General features: G+C 36.9%; 2 protein-coding genes across 3 annotated transcripts in view; one reads left to right on the top strand and one right to left on the bottom strand.

Moving 5' to 3' along the window:
- LOC113587946 (epidermal growth factor receptor-like) overlaps positions 1-4,424 on the top strand; it is a 28,253-nt gene extending 23,829 nt beyond the window's left edge. Inside the window, exons 20-26 of the mRNA XM_035530704.1 lie at positions 150-305; positions 2,715-2,790; positions 2,920-3,066; positions 3,205-3,302; positions 3,507-3,677; positions 3,940-4,024; positions 4,138-4,424. Coding sequence (XP_035386597.1) covers positions 150-305; positions 2,715-2,790; positions 2,920-3,066; positions 3,205-3,302; positions 3,507-3,677; positions 3,940-4,024; positions 4,138-4,424 — 1,020 coding nt within the window. The remainder of the gene's footprint in view (positions 1-149; positions 306-2,714; positions 2,791-2,919; positions 3,067-3,204; positions 3,303-3,506; positions 3,678-3,939; positions 4,025-4,137) is intronic.
- Positions 4,425-5,238: 814 nt separating this feature from the next.
- On the bottom strand, positions 5,239-21,589 carry rmc1 (regulator of MON1-CCZ1). Of its 2 annotated transcripts, none has more exons than XM_027026918.2 (20): positions 21,385-21,589; positions 20,250-20,326; positions 15,608-15,692; positions 15,463-15,519; positions 15,296-15,385; positions 14,984-15,124; positions 13,700-13,803; positions 13,395-13,484; positions 12,574-12,679; positions 12,073-12,181; positions 11,747-11,791; positions 11,159-11,212; positions 10,908-11,036; positions 10,410-10,519; positions 10,080-10,199; positions 8,062-8,139; positions 7,608-7,712; positions 7,066-7,134; positions 6,689-6,914; positions 5,239-6,569 (listed from the first exon to the last, which is right to left on the bottom strand). In XM_027026918.2, the coding sequence occupies exons 1-20, from the start codon at positions 21,511-21,513 to the stop codon at positions 6,490-6,492; spliced, it is 2,004 nt and encodes a 667-aa protein (XP_026882719.2). In that variant the 5' UTR covers positions 21,514-21,589; the 3' UTR covers positions 5,239-6,489. The 2 variants fall into 2 exon arrangements, with proteins under 2 accessions (XP_026882719.2, XP_026882720.2); XM_027026919.2 differs by having other exon boundaries at positions 15,296-15,382.
- Positions 21,590-21,659: the final 70 nt, after the last annotated feature.

Genomic DNA, 21,659 nt, shown 5'->3' with positions numbered 1-21,659 from the left:
TCAGATAAATGTAAAACATACTATTATGGCTTGTTGACAATGTACTGTTTTAACATACCATATTTAAATACTTGATGCATAACATCCTGAAGACAACACACATTTCTGCATTTCCAACCTTCCATGCATCCATTACTTTGTCCTGACAGGGCATGAATTACTTAGAGGAGCATCATCTTGTGCATCGTGACTTAGCAGCCAGGAATGTGCTGGTGAAGAATCCCAGTCATGTGAAAATCACAGACTTTGGCTTAGCCAAGCTGCTCACTGCTGATGAGAAACAGTACCATGCAAATGGAGGAAAGGTAAAATCGTGTGAAACCTCAACTCAAAGTGCAAACTTCATACATTTTTTACTCTATTGGTATACCACACAAATAAGCTTGTATTTAAATTTTTACATTTATTGAACTGAAAAAGTTGCACACGTTTTCATTTTAAGGCACAAATGTGCATATGGAGTTGCACAGTTGGTGGATGAAGGTATCCACCAACTGTGCAACTCCATATGCACATTTGTGCTGGTCTGCCTCTTTATCACCCTCTAATGTGTGCTTAATAATGAGGGCGTGCTCTTACCACGATTCTTGGTAAAAGAAAGGATAAACATACATATATACATATTACACATTACAGTGTACTTTGCCCTCCATAAATAGGCAAAAGTCATTCTTATTCTAGTATACTAAAATTAATATCCAGTTTTTCAGGTTATGTTGGATGTTTGTTTTTTTATATAATTACATTTGGCAAAAGTAACTAATACAAGAAATTACTAGTCTGTTAACCCAATGCCTTAACTATCAGTTACAAAGAAATTTCCACACCTGTGGTCTACCACTGAGTCAGAAAACAACAGGTTTCTATATAGTTGTCATGGTGCAGGATGACATTGAGTGTGGAAGGTCAAGAACCATAAATGTGGCATGAAATTTGTGATTTTATTCATCCAAGTTCAAAGAGACTTGTTTTCTGCAGGAAAAATAGAAATAGAATATATTATCCAGATACACATGCACTGCACAGAAAGAAACACTGTTCCACACACTGACGTCATACTATTCACACTGTTTCTTTCATTAGTTTCTAACATGCATGTTTCTAACCAGTGAGTTTCTAACATCAGTCCTCTTATAAATTCGCATATTGTCATGTAATCTGACATGGCCACCCTAAAACGTAAATGTTGTTTGTTTGGTTGGTTGTTTTTTGTTGTTGTTTTTGTTTTTTTGTAAAGAAGATTGCTTTTCCATGCTTCTGAACATTCTGTTGTTGGGTCATTAAAGAGGGATAAGCTAATTCCAGACCTTCCATGCATACCTAAGACCAGTTCTCATGGTGAATTAGTCATACACTCAACCTTTAAGCAAAAACCCACCCACTGAATAAACTTCCTTCCATGGAAAGGGAAAGCATGACTAATAAAAAACCCTAAAGAAAATATATTCATTCTGTATTTTGTCTTGCTTAGAGTACAATGTCATTTCAGTATTCAGTTACATTCAGTACTGGTGCTTGAAGGATTATTGCCCTCCTCGACTTTTCAGCCTCTAGGTGACTGTATAAGTGGCAATGTGACCTCAGACTGAACAGGTAGAATAGTTTGCAGAAACACACCTGAACAGATGTCATCACATTCCATTGGTTATTGCAAATATGACTTACCTTTATGATGAGCTGTGTTTTAAACAATTGCATGGGAATTTGCAGTTAGCCTCTGCAGCATATTAACATCAACATTAAGTTAAGGTTGGCGGTTGCTGGTGTTGCCTCTGTTTTGTTCGTTTACATCTAGATTATAGTCATGGATCAGAGATCCTTTTCCACATTGAGCTCTGTTCTGGAGAATGACCTCTTCAGACTAGTGTCAGATATAGGCCACATAAAGATCAGGTGAATAACAGCCAGTCAGCACACACTGCAGTAGTCTTCCAGGTTTTCATGCCTTTAGCATGATCAGCTTTGTGTAACTATGTTGCTAAATCTGGAGGAACTGATAAGTGGTCTATAACTGTATAATCAGCATAAAATGAAAGACAACATTATGGGAAAATTACATAGCCAAGTTGCTGTATATTACATTTACAGCACCTAGCAGATGCTCTTATCCAGAGCGACTTACAAAAGTGCTTTGTCATTTACTCATAGAATATCCTAGTACAATACAGTAGGTTAGAGTCCAACATACCAATGAACTAGAATACTGTAGAATACAGGGATCAGTGCTGATGACTAGAAGTACAAAATACATTAATTCTATCCTAAACAATGAAAAGTGCAATAAAAGTATATAAAAGCATTTGTGTGCAGGGGGTTATTGGAGTAGAAATTATTTTATATAAAGAAACATTTTTCATTTTGGAAAACAAAAATGTGTATTGTTTTTCTGCTCAAGTTAGATTTTTAATCTTTTTTAGTCTTTTTTTTTTTTTTTTTTTTTTTTTTACTGGAGGTGAGGCTACTGCTACCCTAGAGCTGCACCTCTCTCTTTATAATCTTTACTTTAACAAATTAATTTGCTAATGGGATTAAGCTTTCAGAATTAGAATGAAACCACCTAAATATGTATGGAGGGCAATACATATTTCTGTATTTGGATGCAAAATAATTATTTGGTGGTCTGTGGTGAAGGTGGAGGGCAGAAAGCCCTCTATACCGTTGGTCATACTGCTTACTTCTCATAGTGGCTTTTTCATGTTTTCTTTTTCTGCCAGGTGCCTATAAAGTGGATGGCTCTTGAATCCATCCTTCACTGGACATACACACATCAGAGTGATGTGTGGAGTTATGGTCAGTAGTAGTCCTATCCAGTCCATATATTCTCCATTCACCTAAAGCTTAGCATTAAAATATCTGCTCCAAATGTGATTGAGGAACATTATTTAGTACCATTGTTCATGTAAGCACTTTTTGTTGCAGGGGTAACTGTGTGGGAACTCATGACATTTGGATCAAAACCATATGATGAAATCCCAGCAAGTGAAATCGCAAATGTATTGGAGAACGGAGAACGTTTACCACAGCCATTGATATGCACTCTAGATGTCTACATGATCATGGTCAAATGTGTGTTTGAAGTGCTTTACTGAGAGAAATGTATTTAATCACATGTCAATATGCACATCCTTGGATGTAGACATACATTTAAGGCTTATAATTGACAGCTTGCTAAAAAATATAACGCACATTTTAAAAACACTTTAGGTTGGATGATCAATGCTGACAGCAGACCTCACTTTCGCGAGCTCATCACAGAGTTCTCCAGAATGGCTAGAGATCCATCTCGTTACCTGATCATCCAGGTGAAACTCACACTCATGATTGTGTACATGCTAATTAAATCCACATAGTTGTAATGGATGGGTTTTTTTTCCTTAATATTTGCTGACCCTGAATTGTTAGAAAAAAAATTACCTATCAATCTATATTGTTTTGTATTTGTTCATTTACAACTTAAATTTAAAAATCCAAGATTAAAATGAATACCTGGATAAATGTTTCTGCAGGGAGATGAACAGATGCATCTGTCCAATCCCACACTGGATACTCAGTTCTACCGCAACCTGCTTGGTTTAGAGGATATGGAGGATGTGGTTGATGCTGAGGAGTACCTGCTGCCATCTAAACTTGTCCTTAGCAACCTACAAACACCACAATCACAGCATCACAATTCATCTGTATGTACAGTGATTTAATAATTACTTTTTGCTGATGTAGTCACTGATCTAAAATTAATTTTGCTTTATGTAGTCATGGGTAATGTTAGGATTTGAATATGACTACATACATCTGGATCAAAACCACTATTACCATCATACTCCAGACTTCAGACTCCAAGTTTTGTGCTTTAAAGTTCCTCTATGATGCTGATGTCACCTTAGGCAGGTTACTGAAATAACAGCATGCGATCACGTGAACCCTCCTTCTCCTTTCATTCAGGGCTGCATACAAATGTCTGAGAACAGAGTGCCTCTGCGCTACATCACTGATCCAATAGACTGCTTTCTGGACCATCTGCCCCCAGGTACTACTGCTGTCCAATGACAAAGTCCACATTTTAGTTATCAGCTTAATCTGTCATTTTCATCAGAATACATAAGTTTTTCCATAGTTCATAATGATCCCTTTAATTCACAGAGTATGTAAACCAGAACGTGATCACACACAGTGATTTGGTGAACCAGAACGTAATCAGACACCATGATTTGGTGAACCAAAACTATGAGAACACCATTCCAAAGGGAGAATATATTGGACCATCTGGCAGCAATAAACCAGAGCAGTTCCTAGGCAACTTGCGGAATACGCTCAAGTCCACTGGTGCCAGTCTGGACAATCCAGAATACCAAGAGGACTTTTCCCCCAGCCAAAACTCTGACGGCGTCTTCCTACCTACAGCAACCCAATTAGGGTATCTAGGTTAAACAGCTGTCCAGCCCCTTGGATATAAGAGACAATGGGAGAGGTACACTTTGAGGTACAGATAATGCACTTTGTTTAAAACTAAAATACCAAAACCAAATGGAAAACTAAATTAAATGTCAGACACTGATCAATACTCAGCAATATCTTAGTAAATTACATAGGTAGAGAGATTGCAAGTTTGTCAGTTGTCTCAATGTTTACATAAAAGTTGTTTAAAAATCACTCAAAATTATGTAAAGCTTACTAGAATTATTTTAATTTTACTAAGTTTACTAATTGCAAATTACATTTTTATACAAGTTAGATGGCAAAGGGCTGCTGTGACTGTCAACTTTCCATATAGGTGTTCCCCTATTTCCACTTTCACCAGTGTGTGTCAGTATGATTTGTTGTATTGGGAGTGCTTTTGCTTAGATGGAAAGCCTGCACTCACCCTGGCCTTGTGGATAATGTTGCCACCACCACCCCATTTCAGTAGGTGTTCATTTACTGTGACTTTTTAATAGATGCATTTCATGTTTTGCTAGTATTTGTTTTGCTACTCGATATCCTTCGCAGAGAGACTAATGCTATTGCTACACCAGTGTGATGTAACCACAAAGATTTTTCATTTGTATTCTAGAGAAACCTGTAAAATTGCAGCTGTGAATCATATCAGATCTAAAAACAACTAACTGTAGCTACTTTTAATAAATGTTTTTTCATTTGTCAAGGCTGTCATTTGCTTCATATCTCTGCATTCCTTCCCATGAGTGCAGGATGGCTCCAGTGAATATGAACATGGTATTTGCTAATAATTTATCTTACACAATCTGACTTGACACGTCTGCACTTGCATTTATTCAGTTTCACTGAGAAACATTCATGTACTTGTTTGCTGTCCTTGACTGCACAGTGTGAGAGTATTATTGGATATGAACAGATTATATGCCATAATATTTACATTTATTATATATACACACACACAAAATAGTATTAGGTACATTTTGAAAGCACATAATAGATCAATTCAATTAATTTAATTAAGAATCATAAATTTGATTTTTTAGATGTTGTAGCCAGTCTCAAGCCAATGTCAATAGATTAACTGTTTTAAATGCATCGCAAATGCAAGGTGCAATTATCAGCCTATAATGAACAAGAACAGTAGCTTGTATGACAACTATGACAGATGTAATAATTAAAAGTACCACTACTTAATCTTGCATGTAAATCATGTCATTAAGCACAATGCTTTATACATCATTAAGCACCGTGTGACAAACTGTCAAAAAAGTGTTAACATTATTTCTGAACATTTTATAGACCCTTAAACTTTACAAAATATACAAACCATCAAATTAAACACCTTTTCCCACCAATGACCAGATGTCTGTGCAGGACAACAATAAAGTGGAGCATTTTCTTATGACAAGCATTTCCCCCTGATATTTCAACTATGCTCCCAAATTACCCCTGAACACTGGAAATTAGGAATGCACAATGCATTGTTTGTTAAAGCAAAACTGTGTGCGCTGTTTTCTAGTTCATTTCACAAACCATATTCACATGATCTATGAAGTGTAGGAATTCAGCCCCATTTTGAGAAAGGTCATGGTGTGATGACTCTTCTTTCTCCAGAAATGTCACTTTTTTACAATCTTTTCAGAAGATACATCACTATTACAATATGCAGTAATAGTAATAGTTTTATCCATTATCCTTTAGCCTTTCAAATGGTTATACAAACTTAAGTTTATTGCCAAAATTGTGCAATGGGAAAAAGGATTTAAAATACTTCTTTACCTTAACAATGAACTCATCAACCACAGGTCACTACAGTGGCAGTGAGTGCATGCATATTTCAGGCAAAGGCACAAAACTGAATCTCTAATGCTGAATGTCTCCTTCAGACTGTGTATTTAAAGAAGTTGGTTGTAGTTATCCACCATAGGAGTACAACAGAAGACCACTGCTGTTAAAGTGTTGTTAAAGTAATTTTGCTGACTTATGACTAAATCTTTAGGTCAAAATGTTCAATTCAGCGTACTCATTTGTTAATGGCACCCTGACCAGAAGATTTGTTCATATAGTTGCAGGTTTCATCAGTGACTGTTCTCCAAACACTTCTTTAAAGTAAGCAACATGCTCCTCACAGTGTTCACCTGGGAGAGGGAAACAGAATCAGACAACCAGGAAGCCAGACAAGAAAAAAAAAATCAAAATTTACTAGAGCAACTTAATAATGTAGAACGTTGGGACACTGGTAAGGCTTGCTGTATACCTGGGTTGAAAGCTGGATTGGCACGTAATCGCAGATTTCTTTGCTCAAAGAAGCGAAAGATTGTATAGAATAGCATGGCATCATTGGTCTGACGTGCAGCATCCAGGAACTTGCGTGCAGAGACGTTGTCATGGCCGCCAACACTGCGGACAAACCGAAGAGCCCCAAGGACTTGTTGTTTCGACAGGAGCACCTCCACAATCTCATCGTTAGCTGTGGAGAGCCTCTGTTACACACATGCATGTGTACACAGACAAACACACACAAACATATTTTTAAACGGGTATCTTTACAATTGATATTATACATTAATATGTTCCTATTAAAACAGATGAAAAGAAAAACTGCCCTGCTAATAGCAATTGAATTTGTCTTACCTTCAGCATATCCAGAGAGAGCTGGTGCGCTGGAGGATATGTGCTCTCTAGTGACAGTAACAGACAGGCCTAAAGAATAGAAAATAATGCAGTGAGCTGATTCTTTATCATTAGAAATGGTTACATATTAGAATATTTTCTAATATTGTCTTTTGAACAAACACTGATTCTATAGTGTGCTAGTCTTAAAAGTAACATGGTTCAGTAGAAAAGTAAAGTATACCCCTTTACCCGCATGGTAGGTTGCAAGCATATAGAAAAGATATTAAAAAATAAATAAATAAAGATATCAAACACCATACTAGCGTAAGGATTATTCATTTTACTTTAGTAACTGTTGCTCAAAACCATCTAGACAAACCCTTTTACACAATGTCCATATTGGTAGTTCCAAAACTTAAATGAGCATAAAGAGTCGAGTGAACACAGCAGCTAATCAAATAATTCAGGTTCAGTTTCCTGTCAGTTTGGCTTTCAACACAGTCCTTAGAGACTGATGTCATTGTTGCCATAAATAGAAATCATAGCTAAATGAAACTCACCAGTGGCTTGGAGTCACTCAGCACATGATACTGAAGAAACTGGTGAAGCATGTAGAAGAGATTGTGCTGAACCAGAGTTTTGATAACAAGCTCATACAAGTAGTGCTGTTGAATAGAAGGAAATGTGTCAGCATTAAGCTCCATAGATAATGGAGCCACACAAGTGCTCAAGGTAAGAAGCAAAAATGGACATTACTGGAAGCAACTAGAAAAGGTCTGCTTGGCAGAAAAAAGAGACTGTAGTTATACAGAATTAAAAGAAGTTGCTTTCACTCTGCTCATATATAATCATATTTAAATTATATAAGATAATAATGGTGATCATTTGAGAACATTTGAAATAAGTGAATAACAATGAAATAAGTGTTGTCCAAACTTTTTGCTCAGTAATTGAGGATCAACAATTGAGGAGACTGGATCTGTAGTTCTTTAATATGCACGAATGGGGTTGTACCTGAACTGTGATTTGGAACTGGTTGAGGGAACGAATGTATTCCATGAGAACTGCAATGATGAACTTGTGTGACACATCCTGTTCAAAGGAAGTAGTCATATATTAATTATTTCCACTGTACTACATTTTTGTTCTAGTATAATGATGTATAATTATGAAAAGCAACAAACAGTTTGAGTAAAGCACACTGGCACTGAAAAAGAAAAGGTCAGATACACATACTATATGCTACACACTGAAGTATTCTAGTGTGTTTTGAATGGATCCATCAACTCCCTTTGCTTGGTATGTGTGGTTGCAAAAGATTCTGCAGGTATACTGCCTTGACTGAGCTAGCTCTGTGCCCTGCAACAAGGCTAAACTATCTTCACTACAAATAAAAGGAGGCTGGATGCTGGTTTTACAAGGATAACCTGTCTTCACTATAAATAAACAGTCTGGATACTGTTTTTTTATTCCAACCAAGATAACAGACACCATATAATTCATCAGCTGTTTAAATTGATCATAAATAGAATTTAGTATTGGCTAGAATGAAAACATTTAACCTCCCCTTTTCTTTAATGGGTTTTTCTTTCACATGGGCTGAATACTAAAGATAAAATATAGTGGGAACATACAGCTCTTGGGTATTAATGAAGGTGTAGTGTTACTGTTTGAAAACTATTTTATAATTTAGTGGTCTAGCAGAAGGAACGGTTACAAAAATGGGTTCAAATCCTCAAATAAGGCCTAATGATCAGTGAATAAATAATTTAGTTACCAGAAAAGGAACAATTGCAAATAGAAACTGCTGACATGGTTATTGTAGTAAGATAATAAAACCATGTGATATGGAGTGAGAATAGGAAAGAGTGGATATGTAGAATATGTAGAATACTTGGGAAGCAGTCACGTTTGAGCATTTAAACAACTAGGCAAGCCTTGTTTTACCAGACAAACAATTATGGCAGGGCATTTTCCACGCAAGTATAACAGTTCAATATCTGAAACGCATGGAAATCTGTGAAGGATTTGATTTGTCTTGTGTATCTTACTGCTGAGAAAACTGCTTCAGTTCTCAGTGCCCTGCTAGCTTAACACTGTATCTGCTGCACTGTGCCAAAACATTAGTTCACTTTGTAGCGGACAGTTATAGCCACAGCTAACAAATGTGAGTCCCTTGGTTCTCTTGTTTATGAGCATGTGAATATAAATTTTATATTAAATAAAAGAATCTTAAAATTTCAATTTAAAATACCCATATAAAAATAACCATGTGGAAAATTTGGTTAATTATAAGAATATATACCTTCAGTTCCCAGTCCCAACCCCCCCCCCCCCCCCCCCACGGGTTATATAATCACCCTTGGAAAAGTGGTTAAAAATTAAACTCATTTATACCGCTCAGACATTCTCCAGAGGGTGCCTCAAATGCATGTTATCGTTAACTTGCAATAAAGAATGTGAACAGCTACTCTTTTGTACCGGTTACTAATTCTTGAGTCTGCATCTTTATTTGCTAGTTAACTAATTGGGATTTTAGGTGTGACAATATGTTAAAATATGACTGATCTTTCATGTTACACAGCTAGATAGCTAATAAATATTTCTGTTAACTTACTAATAGCACATCATGTTTGCAAATCTTACACTAGTGAATTTGGAACAATCATCATCACCATTATCATCATCAAGAACATCCCACATTACTAGCCATTAAGTTAGAATAACTGACAGACTAGCCAGAAAGAAAAACACACAGACTGAAAGTGTCTCTTCTAGGCAGCCTGCCTAGGAGGTTCAGAAAACAAACAAAAAAACAACCTTATGAAGGTATATGAAAGCAATGTAAGACAACTTATCAATGCTGGAGAAAGTACTGATAAAACCCACTCATCACTGGTGAGTAACAACACTACAAGCTTCACTGGGTCTATAAGAATATTGCACATAAGGGGGTGGTCCCAGATGTGGGTGATTAAGATAGATTGTGGAAAATATGATAAACATATGAAGACAATCCTAAAGTGAATCACCTTCTTCTCAGTAAATTCCGAGAGGACATGAGTGTACATATCTGACTGGTCAATGACTGCTTGCGTTCGAATTGGCCTTTTGTATGAATTGCTGAAGCGACTGGACCCTGACTCCATGGCCTAAAACAGAAACAATATCACAAACCAAAAACTATATTTAGCATGATTGCCACAATCTCAGTGCCACTAAGAATAAATGTTATACTAAACATTTCTCATATGAGCTAATTTTGGATTTTTCTACAATTCATGAGTTTTATCTTCATACTTTTGCTGGAAATGAATATCTTGGAGATGTGAGTGTAAAGTTAAGATGGCATAACGCATTACCACACTATACGCCTGCTCTGCCTCCAGGTACTCCTTGTACACTCGGTTAAGCTTGTCAAATACAGTGGCCACCACAGGCAAGTTTCCTTTGTCATCTCCACCCACAAGCACTTTGAAAAAGTAGAAGGAAAAGGAATAAGGCAATTCACTCAGGCCTGAGCCATACATAAACATCCTGAGCATCTTAGGCAAAGGTCTTTGTATACATACTATAAGATTAAATATCTTTAGGAGAGCGATTAACCTTTTCATTATGTCTAAATGGAAGTCAAGCCATCTGCACACAGAACATTTTGGTCACTCCAGGCTCAGAGATGACATCGGTCTCAAACTGAAACTACTGAGGCACAAGTTTGCCTCCATGATCATTGAGTTTAGAATTTGGACACTGAGAACTGATCCTGAAAACAATAATCATAAAAGGAAAACTTCAAATCAGTATTTGCCATTTGAATATAACCTATAATATCTGGCATCATGGACATTTGAATTGCGTACTTTGTGAGCAGACAGACAGGATGACCATTTTGCAGTCACGTCTGCGCAGCAAAAACTCCATTAGTTTGCCTTTGTCTTGCAGAAGGTTCACTGTTGGCTGGAGTTTCACCTGAAGGTACCAGAGATAACCTAACAGGTACAGAGTGGTAAGAACAGAACTAAGATGAATACAGGAAAATACTCTGTAAAACCAACACAGATTCACATACAGAATATCCTTGTGACAAATTAGCCGTACACTTTCTTCTTACCTTCACTTGCACTGATAATGATATCTGGCTGAAAGACGCTCCAAGTTGATGAGTCTAAGTGAGTGTTAAGGGAGAAACACCACAAAAGTGCAGGAAACTATACATAATGCAATCACGTTTTCCTTTCATCATTTGATTAGGTCCAGAAGAACATTTTCACAATATTAAAGTGATAGTTCACTGATTTTCGCAAAAGCATACATGTCATTATGTTACATAGCAAAGTGCTCATCAGCAGAAAACATTTTTGACTGAAAAAGGATGTTAATATTTTCTTTAGTGCATTAATCCTTAAACCAACATGATTTCTTTGATTAGATTTTAAGTTTTGTCAAGTAAGCTGACATTACTGGGTTGACTATCATATTTATGTGAAAATGTAATTTTAAGATTTTTCAATAGATGTTCCAATTAAACAAAAAAGGTTAGTACACACATGTTGCCATAATAGAGTTAAACCTTACAACAGCTATGGGTGCCTAGCCCACACTAGTCTTATTCTAAAATAGCACAAATGCAACACACAAGATGATCTGAACACACTGATGTTGGACAAGCCAATCAGCCTCAGGCTAATGACAAGGATACAGAGCTCACAAGGCACTGAAGCCTGACTGGCAGCAGCTGTAGGTCCTATGGAAGAAAGATAAAGGTTAGGTGATATGGGAACCTATTTACTAAGAAGATGCCAGTAAGACCTGCTCACTCTCCTGTTTCTGACGATAGAAGTGGCAAAAGAGACCATGAATGTGCACTTTGAAATGCTGTGTGAACAGATACTGGAGACAACAGTCAATGCAGAAGACAAGGTAAGTACATCAAATCATTCAATTAAATGGAAATTATTCAACACACTTTCAAAGTAAGCAATATAAATCTGTCATGAATATTTACTCCCTAGTTTCAGAACGCACCTGTGAGAGGGATTTTATAAGGGTGGATGGACCTTGCTGGAAGCACAGGTTGGTGAACATTCACGGCACAGTCTGGCTCCTTTAACTTGATGTCAAAAATAATGGAGGTCTGAAATAGTAGAGGTTTATTCATCCATGCTGATCAAAAAGATACACCATGAAGGATCAGCTATGATTAAATCTAAGGGGGCTTCAGTGAAACAAATACTTTAACAAAAGCGCATGTCTGAACAAAACTTCAGTCATCTATTATTTGTACCATGCGACATAAAACATTCACAGGGAGCACAATTTTTGCATGTGACACTCATTGTCACAGTCTTGACATAACCTACACTTGGCACTTATTAAGGGATAATTAACGCTCACACATGTATTCTCAAGTTGTAATTTTGGACTAATAAGCTTGCACATGTCTGTGACATGAATAGCACATGCACATGTCTATTACATAAATCACTTTTCTGGAGAGAGACCAGTGACAGAAGGGTTAAAACTCACCTGTGAGCTCTGATGGTGCACCACTACCAGGTTATCCACAACATTTAGAGCAAATTTGCCTGTGGTGTTCAATTTTAACACATGAGTCTTCTTACAGGAGCCCTCTCTATGGAGCAAGAAGTGATTTCATTTAAATAAGAAAATGGGACTTCTACTTGTGTTTCCCATAAAAGGTTTCAAAGAAGTTGGAATAAATCCATCTTGGGAAAATATAGTCAAAATATCTCTATAAGTCAGTTTTCAGCTTTGAAGCTTTATGTACCAAGATCTGTTTCACTCGATTTGTTATGCAGAACCAAATAATGTGATGTAAAAGCACTATATGAACACTACACAGAATCAGCAAATCCTGGATTACACCAGATTTCTCACATGTAACATGTAATATCTGGTCAGCTAATTGCACTCAATATCAACAAGTGCAACGAAGGCTAACGGCAGCTACCCTACCCAGGATTCAAACCCAGTTCTGCCAGTAGGTAAACACAAGATCTGACCACCAAACCAGAGCCAGCACTCTGGAATAGCAGCCAGAGTGCCAATTTAACCTTCTGAAGTTAGTAAAACCATCTGAGGCAAGTAAAACCATCTTCAAAATACAGATGAATTTGCAAACACCAGGCAAGGGCCTGAATTCAAAGGTGCCCCATTTAGTTCAAATTTCTAATGAAAAATAAACACAATAATAAAGACTAATGGATAACACAAATTTGTAAACTTTGTAATACAAATTTGTTTATTGTATTCGAAGTATTTTGAATACTTCGTATTCACATTCAAATAAATGGATTTAAAGATTGAGGGCCACTCCTACAACTTACCTAGGCAAGTGGTATAGAACTACTTCTGCTCCTGAGCTGTTGGTGGTTCTGGAGTGATGTTTTAGGTACACTACATAAAGCTGGCCATAACTAGATAATACAAAAGGCAAGCAAGCAATGAGCATGAACAAATGCCACTGTGGTCTGTCACAGTAAAATTTCACTTTAGACTACAACTTTGATTGCCTTTTGCAGCACACCAGAATTTTTTGAGCTTTTTATTGCTTATTGTAAAAACTTGATTTGGCATTAATAAAAGTGCTTACAAAATTAAAAAACAAACACTCTACAAGCATCATACTTACATGGTGGCTACCGCTATGTCCCGTTCAGAGAGGTTAAGCTTTGCTGGCTTGGGAACCATCGGCAGCTCAATCTCAAACTTCGGCATTTTTGACATTGTCCCATTCTAAAGAACACCAGACAAAAGACACGATGCACTTGAATGTTCTACAGATATTATTGCATATAGGACTATGCCAGGGATGTCAAAAGTACCAATATGAAAACATAACAATGACTTTTCTACAGTATCTGTTGTACTGACTATAACAAAAGAGTTCAAAATAAAACAAAACCTGGATAAAAAACTGGGAAACAACAAAGATTTGTAATAATAATTCATAATAAAAACATGAGGCAATTAAGTAGCTAAGAATGTTATAACAATAGTTGTAATTTTTTTACAATTTAATGAGGAAAACAAGGGAAAACACATGATAACCTTTACAATGGACAAAGGCATTAAAAAATAAGCAGGGTAACAAGCCACAGGAAGAGAACACAGGGGAGGGGCAACAATCAGAGACAACAGCAGAGACTAAATGTACCCGAAACACAAGCATAGCAACTGAAATGCAAAAGAGAAAGACCTGTGACATGAAAATCAGCAGTAAGTGGTGCCTTACTGATTTAGCATTAGAATGTCTAGGCACTAATACTAAAATAAAATGCATATTACGCTACTTAAAAATGGTTTCTCCAGACAGCTGAACAAAACAGAAGGACAGAAGGGAGGTTCTTGTACACACAGTAGAGCAGTATGAATGTTCATTGTGTTTTGATATTTCTGAATGTCAATAGCTATATGTTTTAAGTGAATATTTTAAGTATGCTGCTGTTAAACATTTGAAATACTTTTGCTAAATACATGTACTATTAACTCTGAAATACCTTGAAGCTACATGCCATTGTTAGTTTTTTTATGAATTGTGCTTAATACTCTGCTTAATACTCTATTGTACAATGTTAAGATCATAACAGCAGTTTCCTAAAAAAAATACCCAACACTGCAGTTAATTGTATTTTGACGATTCTCAATTACAAATCATCTCTCAGCTCTTTAATTCTTCTAATTCATATTCTTTACAGGAAGTATACACTGAGACTATAGCCTTATTTTCAGCAATGTCTCTCAAAGTCAATGAAACTATATTAACTAGATTAATAAAAAGAACATATGTTAACATAGGAATTAGTAAATGAATAAATAACTATGAAGATGAACAGATTTCAGTGAAATGTAGAAAGTCTTAATTAAATTAGAAACTGTACTGGAATTTTCTACCACTAAAAAACATGCAACTCACTTTGAAAGCAAATGGCTGCAAAACATTGCCTTGCACAGTAGTGGAGAGCAGAAGGACTGCAGGCTCTGGGCAATATATGTACCAGTTGACATTAATGCTCTGACTCTTCAACATCTTCAGTGTCCGTTTATCATGCAGCACCTGAACAAAGAAATTCACATTATTAACAGGTTGTGTTTACCAATAAAAGCACAGCTTGCAAAGCAACAGAGACCATCATCACTGGTGTGGGAGATAACCTAGATCGGCTCTGGACACTCGCTCTGTTCATATTCTACATACAACTCCTGGCTAAATGTGGTGTCACTGTACCTGGTAAAATTCTATCCCTTGGTCAGTGACGAAAACAATTTCATTCCAGTTGGTCCAGCAGAAGCCCAAAACACTAGCGTTTTTAGTCTGCTGGAGCAAACAAATAAGTGTCCAAATGACATATTTTGTATTTCTGCATTCACAACACTGTGTGTCTCTGGATATACCTTGCATTCATGGGAGAATTCCAAATGGGGAAAATCAGGGATAAAGGTAATAAAGTCCTAAAAAAAAATGCAAATATAATTAGAACTCTTTAGATATTGACAGTTTGTCATATATACAATAGCACAGCTTTTATTAAATACTTACCACTGATTTTAGATTCCGCTGAACAGCTAAGATTTTGTTCCCTAATGAAAACTTGATGCACTTCACCTCACCTTTGTCTTCCATTCTGTGTAAAGCAAATTGAAATTATAAAGCTTTCTCAAACTTTACATTTCAATAATAGGATTTCTTTCCCTTTTAGCCCTAGCCTCAGTTCCATCAAGGCATCAACATCAGAGCTTCCAAGATCAGACCAAGAGGTAAATTACTGATATTTGTCAGCTTTTAGCTTTTTTAAAAAAATACATGTGTAAGAATGCTCTGCATATTCCAGTAGCTTTTATTAAGAACGTTCAGGCATATAAAAGCAAATGCATGGAAAGCCATATTTTATTTCTGACATTTACAAACACCTTACACACAATAACATTAATAAATAAAATAACCAGGAATTAAGTAAAGTTAGACAAGAATATTGCCACCTGCTCCAGATTCCACTTCTTTATATATGCCTGAAATGCCTAATGGAAAAACAGAAATTCTACTGCATGTCTACAGATAAAGTTTCTTGCAGATACAGTGTAAACGTCATCAGAGTTGTCTGGACACCAAATGACACGATCATTTGTGCTGTGTCACATTTTTTGTAAAAGACCAGCAGTCCAAATTATTATTGGACAGTGGTTTTATGCTGGGAAATATTCTGTGACAAAAGACCAAATGAAAAATATTGCCCCAACAAGGCCAAAAATGATTTACAATTGGTCTCAATCTGTGAATCTTTAAATAACTTTCAAAGTTCACCTATTCACAGTTGTAAAAAACTAAACTCCAGTACCATTGGCTAGTCTTTAAATCTAAAGAAAAGCTTTGAAAATTAACAAAGTGCATTCTAAGGAGATAATAAAAAGAAGCTGCATCATACAACCCAGGCTCTGCCTAGACAAGGCTGCCCCTAAAAACACATCTCCAGAGCAAAAAGTGAACTCAGCAAGGGACGTGGACTCAGTAAGGGCAGCCACAGAAAGGCCAGTGATCCATTTCAAGGATCTAAACTGTTCAGTCGCTGAGAGTAGAGTGAAGGTGCACTAGTCAACATGATCAAGAATGCTCCCCTGTATAGATGGGTGGCTAGAAAGAAACTACAAACTGTACTTGGAAAACAATTTATTTTTTAAGTTTAGGAAGATTGCATCCCCTCTTTCATATAACTCACAGTGGTTTGGTCTACTGTATACCACCCCCCTCCCCCCCCACAAACCCCACAAACATTAGAGCTCAGTATGAGTGTGACACACTTCGTATCATGTTCCACAATGGTGGCTGATCTCTAGCAATTAGCCAGTAAGACCTGGTTTATTTTTGCAGAATAAACCAAATGTGTCAGACAGTTTTCATTCCTTCTACTACTCAATAGAATAACAGGTATTTACATGTATTTGCCCTTGTACATCACGGGTGAATCATGAGCCTCAATGTAGCAACCATATTGGTGTGAGGCAGCTTGACTAACAAATCAGAAGGTTGCCAGTTCAAGCCCAGCCATTGCCAAGTTTCCCCTGAGCAAGTCCTTTAATCCTCGGTTGTTCAAGAATTGTAAGTTGCATTGCATAAAAGCAATAGCGAAATGTAAATATGTATGTATTATACCTATTATACTGGGTTCTCATAATATAATTTATAATGTAACAGTAATATTTCTATAATATTTAAGACTAACTTATCCTATGTATTTATATTCTTGTTTTTACTGCATGTAAAATGGCGGCTCCAATCATTTTGGAAACTAAGACTTTGAGATTAAGAAATTAATTAAGAATTAATTGTAAAAAATTACACTGAGAACATATTAAGCAAGTTTCTAGCAGGGTCAGAGCATTCTGTACTTTCATGATCATTTTTCAGTGCATCAAAACAAAGTAAGGCAATTTGAAACTGAAGAACTAATGCCAACTGAAGAACTAATGCCAGCAGCCAGTGACTGATCATCACCTTCTGTAAGATCGCTATCATGCCTCATTGCCTTGTGTGTATTTACACTTAAACACACCAAACAGGCTACAGTTGATGAACTGCATGTATGCATGTTCTGTGACTGTGCAAAAGACAACTCAAAATGAAACTGTTACTTGTCAAATGTGCAGACTTCTTATAACTATTATACTGAGCTCTGAGTGACTCCCACCTCTTCTTGGGCTCTTTCATTCTATAAAGTTGCACCTGTTCTCTAGATAGTTAGCACAACAAAATTACATGCTGAGTAACAAAATATAATATTAGCCTAGCACAATGCCTCAGTAGATCAAGCCACAGTGTGACAAATCCCCTTAGGCAGTTCATATCTACATCATTTGGAGTCAAATTTAGACTGAATAACCAATTAGAAAAAGTCCCTCACAGCCAGCACCCAGTGCACATTCAACATACAAAATTGGCCAAAACATCTCTGATATGGACCAATTAAAGCAATGCACTGAGTACAAGCAACGATTGGTCACTGACACCATCTGACGGCCTAACACGATGACGCATAGTCTGGTAAGTGTGTCCTCAGACTTCAAATGACAGCACAAGGGCTATTGTGTCATTACTGCATCAAACCAGTCCTCTTTTAGACAAAGAGCTAACTCTGCTTTCATTAGTACAGGCTTCAGAAATTGGAAAATTGTCAGTGACAAATTCACACCAAAACTCCCAAGCCCACCACCACTACATGACATTGGAAGGACATCAACTGAATCCAACCAATGCCCAGATACCCAGCACCTGGGGAAATCAGCAGGAGGTAACAAGACCTTGCTAAAGGAGCATTGTTAGTACTGTGGAAATTGCAGCCAACACAGTAATTCGAGGCATCGCAGTTGAAACTAGGCCTCTTCATATTGCTCAGTTTTCATTGTCTTTGTTAATGGTACTCAGGATTTTCTGGTGCTGAACAGCAGAGTGTACCATCTTCCATGATCTACACAAGGAGTCTGTTTGGCTGTAGAGGGTGTCTGATACAACAGACCAGACAACAGGTTGCTGTGTTGCTGAAGTTCACTTACCCATGTCTCACTTACATGGGCAGACTTATGATGGTGACTCAAACATGGCAGGAAAGTTGCACTAGCAACACTTTGGAGTCAGCAGCCGTGAGTCCTCTGCACACACTGTGGTGCACACTGTGTCAATCTGATTAGACAGGCTGGCTGGTGGCCTACCCGCCAGGACCTGACTTTCTTGGGTCCACCAGTGAGCTATAGACTCGGGTCAGTCAGGAAAGTTTAAGAGCATTGCTACATCTGAAAACACACTTCTGAGTACCCTGAAACTGCTATGCCCAACAAAGTAGACTATGGAATTCTGCTAGAATAGCTGTGGTAGGGGAGTATGGGCAGGAACTCAGCAGCCTAGGGATGGCAAAATGCACATCCATGACAGCTTCAGCTGCCAATGGTTTATTTGAGCACTTCAGCAAAGGTAAGACTGTGTAGGGCCAGACACTTGCCTCTGCTGTTGGAAAGCTTTAGTGCTTAAACATTTCACTGCAGAAGGAAACACACAGACTGTCTCTAGCATGCACTCTGTAGTTGATCCTATTTAATGACTACATAGATGTATCAGAAATATGATTACTAGGACAATTTATCGTCATGATGTTTCTGAATGGAGATTCCTTTAGATAAGATCACATCATACACATCTTAAGTTTGAAAACTACACCCATATATGATACACCATTGCCACCTACAGGTCATTCTTGTTATTGCCGTTTGAACATACAAAAACCTGTATCTATACTATATTATACCCCTCATCTAAAGAATTATATGTCCCCTTATATTTATACATAAATATAAATATTTAATGTCCCATTCAGGAATTTCTCTGATTATTGTCCACCCAAACAGTGAAATATCTGCCAATTGCTGAGCAATTACTTTATTAGGTAGCTCTATTTTATAGCTATATTTATAGGCTACCAGTGCTACATAGGCTACCAATGTAAATTCTATGTACTCAATATATGCAAGGTACAGGCACAGTGAGTAAAACGACTTATGAATGCAAAACCAGCAATACTGAATTACAATTTCAATCAACACCTAAAATCATGTTGAAACAATGTCATTTTTTGTATTTAAAAAATCCAATTTCACCTGAGAATAAATATTTGGACAAATATATAATCAACGCATATACGCTTAACTGTAAATGTGTAAAATTGTTAATAGGCATTGGTAAACACATCATGAGTAATTTTCGAGGTAAAAAAGTACAAACCAAGATTAAATAAAATGGAGAATAAATTATGATGAAAAAAGATTTTGAAAAAAACAAGATGAGATTTTTAAGAGTAACCACTGCAAAATCAACAGTATAAAAAATGAAAAGTTACTGGAGGCAATTTGTGATAACCAGGTCATCCAAAGAAAACTACTGCAAAATGTGTCAAAAAATATTATTAGAACTGGAAGAAAACCCCTATGATAGTTGCCAAAGAGAGCACAATCTGCAAAGTATCATGACTCACCATTCACAGAAAACAGAGAGAGGACATACAGAACACTGCAAGATGCAAATCTCATCAGCACCATGAACATAAAACACTGAAATGTGAAAAGTACAAATATGAGCAAAAAACCCCACAGACAGTGAGAGGGACTGTAACGGTCCTATGTACATAAATGATGATTGCTACCTGAAAGCAACTGAGCTCTTGTCATCTGGGCCCTTGACAACAACTCCAGTGGCACCTCCAGATCGCACAGCAAACACCTACATGACCATATGAAAATTCACAATTAAAAGATACACTGTTTCCCCTGTTTTACTGATGCTGTTTCTCACTAGGTGCATGTTTGTGAGCTTTTCATTAGCGTTCAAAATAAAACATTTTCCACTCATTTTATTTATTAGAAACACCTTTTAGATTTAAAGTTAGAAACTACATCTGTTGCCATGCAAATTCTGTGTCAGCCATCTTCCAAAAAATGGACAGTTTTAGACCAAGTTTCTGTCCATAGGGCATTGGGTATTTTTGGGGTTACAGGTCTCTCAATCGAGAAGTCATTTTGACAGGTGTAAATTCCAGATATAAACATCCACACCCATGGTTTGGTCACTGTGTTGACATGGTTCATCACACATATCCAAAGAGCAGTGGGGTGCCATTCATAATAACCTATATATGTATAATGGTAGTGGTGTATATATGTTTAATGTTTATATGTATAACGGTAGTAATGGTGCAGTTTTAACAGCATATAGTTACTAATTTAGGCACTGCAGCCTCTACAATAAAGAACTTAACCCTGATTCATGACGAATTTATCAAAAGATTTTGGTGACATTTATAAGTTGAAGTACGTGAGCTAACCAATTTGCCCATGAGCCAACTTTCAAGAACAAGATGAATGAGTGATCATTGATAAAAGTAGTGAAACGCTAAAATAAAAAAGTCGAGAACAACATGCACCCGAACTATTTAAATGGGGACAAAAACCAAGGGAAAAGTTAATTTTCTGATTAAATTAGTTGCTTGTACTCAGTAAGTACAAGTTACTGCAGTGGTTTGTTATCCTAACTACGATAAGAAGCCGCGGACACTTTAAAGTGACAGAATATACCAGAAATATGAAATCCCTCAACAAAATCAGATCAAAAACTCCACGAAACCAGACACCTTCGACGTTAAGGAATGCCATCAGATCGCTCTGTGACTGCTGATAGTTAGCCGGTTAAGTTACGGGAAAAAAGGTTGTCATGTCATTCTATGTAACAGAAAGCTAACTAGCTAAGTTAGCCAAATAGCTAAGATAGCCTCCATAGGTTACCTGTTTATTAGCCTCGTCGAAAAACACATTGTTGACACTCGATGCATTTTCGAACTGAACAGGGTTTTCAGTTAACTCTAAATAATATTCCTCGCCCATACCGCACAAGGCCTGTGTTTCATGCAACATAAACCAAATACTAACTAGCTCGATAACTAGTTTTGTGAAATACAGAAAGAGGAGCGGATGAAAAACAAATCACGTGAGCAACATAATCACATGACTGTGGCATTTTCCTGTGATAAGTTTTTCTAGCTCGACTTAAAAAGATTAAC

Source organism: Electrophorus electricus, chromosome 10, assembly GCF_013358815.1.
Source record: "Electrophorus electricus isolate fEleEle1 chromosome 10, fEleEle1.pri, whole genome shotgun sequence".
Taxonomy (NCBI): domain Eukaryota; kingdom Metazoa; phylum Chordata; class Actinopteri; order Gymnotiformes; family Gymnotidae; genus Electrophorus; species Electrophorus electricus.
This window is presented reverse-complemented; position numbering and strand designations above follow the sequence as displayed.

Coding starts and splice junctions, on each gene's coding strand:
- rmc1 (XM_027026918.2), bottom strand. CDS start 21,513: ATGTTGCATGAAACACAGGCCTTGTGCGGTATGGGCGAGGAATATTAT. Junction 10,200..10,409: donor CAGAGCAGGCGTATAGTGTG/GTAATGCGTTAT, acceptor TTTCTGTTTTAG/GCCATGGAGTCAGGGTCCAG. Junction 7,135..7,607: donor TGAGTGACTCCAAGCCACTG/GTGAGTTTCATT, acceptor TCTATTCTTTAG/GCCTGTCTGTTACTGTCACT.